Source organism: Priapulus caudatus, unplaced genomic scaffold (genome assembly GCF_000485595.1).
Source record: "Priapulus caudatus unplaced genomic scaffold, Priapulus_caudatus-5.0.1 Scaffold577, whole genome shotgun sequence".
Lineage (NCBI taxonomy): Eukaryota > Metazoa > Priapulida > Priapulimorpha > Priapulimorphida > Priapulidae > Priapulus > Priapulus caudatus.
The window spans coordinates 285,472-289,158 of record NW_014577638.1 but is presented as its reverse complement, the minus strand read 5'-3'; the positions used below and the strand labels follow the sequence as shown (position 1 = coordinate 289,158).

General features: G+C 40.8%; 1 protein-coding gene across 1 annotated transcript in view; it reads right to left on the bottom strand.

The window, feature by feature from the left end:
- The window catches only part of LOC106811802 (usherin-like), a 26,479-nt gene that overhangs the window by 2,305 nt on the left and 20,487 nt on the right, over positions 1 to 3,687 (bottom strand). The window contains exon 14 of the mRNA XM_014815522.1: positions 2,900 to 3,189. Within this exon, the coding sequence (XP_014671008.1) occupies positions 2,900 to 3,189 (290 nt within the window). The remainder of the gene's footprint in view (positions 1 to 2,899; positions 3,190 to 3,687) is intronic.

The following is a 3,687-nucleotide window of genomic DNA, read 5'->3' as shown; positions in this document are numbered from 1 at the left end:
CAGTATGAACAAAATATTAACTAAACCTGATTGGGGTAAAAATCCATTCTAAGAAATTTTTGGCTTCTTTTATCGATTTTTAAGGTTATATATATTGAGAACTTAACAGACGATTTAAAAATTAACATCACAAGGCTGCAGTTAATGTTAAGAAAATGGAAGCAGAGTACCCAAACATGGACAATTAAAATATCAAATGATTTATTACTCATCTGTTTAATCCCTTTCCTCATGGAAAAACTCATGTACCTTTTACTGGTGTTTGTAAGCCTCTCACACTCACAACCATATTAGTGTGGCACTGTTTAATAGTCAATCTACTCACTTATCACCATTTTCTTTTAAAAAAAATGACCTGTCCAAAATATGTTTGCCTAGACTTACTTATGGAGCCGGCAGCTCTTTGACTTTGGACGATTAAAACATTGTTCGAAAATTATTTACAGAGGAGCTGAAAATTAGGCTCTGCAAATAACCTAAAAGCATATAGACATAGAAGAAGTAGAAGAAGAATAAAGAGAAGAAGAGGCGACAGAACGAACGACGAAGAGAAAAGAAAAGGATGGAACGGAGAAAAAAAAAAACCCCACAAAAAAGAGCTCAGTGCTGCGGGTATTTTTGAACGTTGTCGTGATTGTTGACAGTGCACTTAACTAATGCTATCGTCAATTGCGATCAAAGGGTTGTCGGGAACGATCTCGGGTGTTGCTCTGTGGCTGTATACTGTACGGATGACTCCTGAGCTTCTTACTGTGCTGTCAGGATCAGCAGCATCTTAAATAGACAAACAAATCATTTTTGATAAAATATCGCGTAAAATACGTAGAATCAACACGTGAAATTGGTTAGTGCTGTCGCGTTGTTTTTAGCTAGCAAAATTAATAGCATAGGGTGCAAAGGGCCTACAAAAGTAAACGAACACGGTTTATATTTACCTATTTAGTGTTTTCAATACTAATTTTACAGGCGTTACTTTTTTTTTTAAATTGAATTTTGCGCCTTTTTTAACAAATAAGCTTTGGCCTAACGGCATAGGACACGGGTTTAAGTGTCTAGTTATTCCCCAGGGTATATGTACGCTCTTTGCATATGATTGGTGTCGTGATGTATCGTGAGTCACTTTTTGCGTCGCTTATTTTGTATCATTAGTAAACTGGATTCGTGGATTATGATATGTTGTTTAAAGCCTACCCTGCGGCCAACCTAAATCGATGCTTACCCAAAAAAGCATCCCCGAAGACACATAAAAGGCGATTGCATGTAAGACAGATCGTGTATGCATCTGATGATTCTGCTCGCATATGAGTATTGCTGATCTCCCCAATGAATCCCGCCAAGTGCTTAGCTACATGCCTAGGGTGAGAGATAAAGAGTCTCTACTCCACTGTTTGCCTTTGTGAGATTTAAAAGATATAATATAGAGAGATATAAGTGAAGACCCTAGACATAGACAGACGCTTTGCGAATTCACATTCCCTTCTTTCCGTAATCCGCTCCCGCACTCTCTTCCCTCTCTCTTTCTTCTCTCTCTCTCTCTCTCTTCTCTGTCTCTCTCTCTTCCTCTGGCCCCTCCCCTGTATACTCTCGCTCTCTCTCTCCTCCTCCACTTCCTCCTCTCTCTCTCTCTCTCACGCATAACGGCTGGGTAGGCACTGCTGCGGGGCCGTAAGCTGCTCTATCCATGCGCAGCACGTCATCATCATCATCATCCTCAGCGGTTAGCGCGGTGGCCGACGCTCGACGAACAAGCCGCCAGCACGGGCTCGGCGTTTCGACTTCTGTGCCGTGAGGGAGGTAAGGCCTGTTCACGGGTAGGGTTGTATGCCTGGCGCTCCCATGGGATCCGTTCAGCCGTACTGTTATGCTAGAGCGCTACTTCGGTCGTCGGGGACGACAATCGTGATCGCTGCGTTCATGTAAGGTTAGCAAAACCCACAGCAGTATGTATCTACTTTTATGTAAGGGTTAGGGACAAATCAGCGTATTCTATCTACATTATGTAAGTACAAAAACCAAGAGATGTACTACCTTTATGGTAAAGTATGCAAAGACCAAGAGATTATGTACCTACCATTTATGTAAAGAACAAGACCAGAGTATGTAACCTACACTTTATGTAACGGTAACAAACCCAGATGTAATGACCTACATAGTTATGTAATGTAACAAAACCAGCGCTATATGTACTACAATTTATGTAACGGGTAGCAAACCACAGAGCATGTACCTACCATTGATGTACGTAGTAACCCACAGAGAATGATACCTTACATTTATGTAACGTAGCAAAACCACAGTGTACCTGTGACCTACATTTATGTCGAGTATTAACACACAGAGCATGTATACCTAACTTTATGTACGTGCAAACACAGTGTATTTTTTTATACCTAATTTATTGTAACGTAACAAAGACAGCAGAGTGGGTATTTATTACCTACCAAAAGATCATGTAGTACCTACATTTATGTAACGTAGCAAAACCACGGAGTATGTACCTACATTTATGTAACGTAGCAAAACCACAGAGTATGTACCTACATTTATGTAACGTCGTCGTGTGTTTATCAGAGCTAGACTTTATAAACAATAAACTTATAACAAAATAACAAGTCATTATAACTTAAATGATCTACTTATTTAGTAGAGTAAAAAAATTTCCGGTTAAGGTAATGTGTTATTTCACGTGTTTATAACGTAACAGAAGCATACTTTGCAGCGGGCGGCGAATCATTAATAAATAATCATTAAACCCCACTCACGTAGTAGCAAGATACAATGGCATGCTAATATTTATGTAACATATAAAACATAACATCAGGGCATAATAATGACAAAGATTGCCAGGAGCCTGGAATACCCTGGAAGCGAAGATAGCGAGCGAGCGTACTACACTCACCGTGTAAGCGAGGGCGCTGTCGTAGCAGGGGTACGCATCCTGCCACAGCTTGGCCTGGCGCAGCGGCTTGGGCGGCAGCGGCACGCGCTCCCGCATGTAGGGAGCCTTGCGTCCCGTGTTCTTCAGGCAGCAGGCGAGCACGACAAACACGATGAGCATGCCGATGAGAGCGATGATGATGATGAACCAGATCTCCTTGTAGAACGGTGAGGCCACCACGAGTTTCGGGGTCGCCGTCGTCCTGACCCCGCCGCCGCCGTCGCCGGCGCCGTGTGACACGTCGCTCGTGACTGAGGCGTAAAGATAAAAATATGTAAATGTAATATGATAAATGTTAATTGAAATAAATTTTAAATAATAGTCATAAAAACGAAATAAAAAATAGGCGAAGAATAACGAAAATACTACATGTGACTAAAATTATCTGGAGGATGAGAATAGGAATTCGTGTGAAGAGAATGTTCACGTGAGTTTTTCACGTCGTTTGTTACTGAGCAATAAAAAGATGTAAATATGAACATGTATTTATGAAAGGTGAAAACACGAATTAGGGTAAAGATGTTTGGGTGAATACACTGCAAATTTTTTTAAACTTAGTGTAATAAAACATGAATGAAAACTATTTTACTCATCAGTAGGACGAGGCATTTTGGAGAAGAAAAGATTAGTAACATTTACTAAGCTACGTTTGTCTATGATTTGCCATAAGCAACTCATTCAGAGACAGCCTGCATGAGAGAGAGACAGAGAGAGAGAGAAAGAGAGAGAGAGAGAGAGAGAGAGAGAGA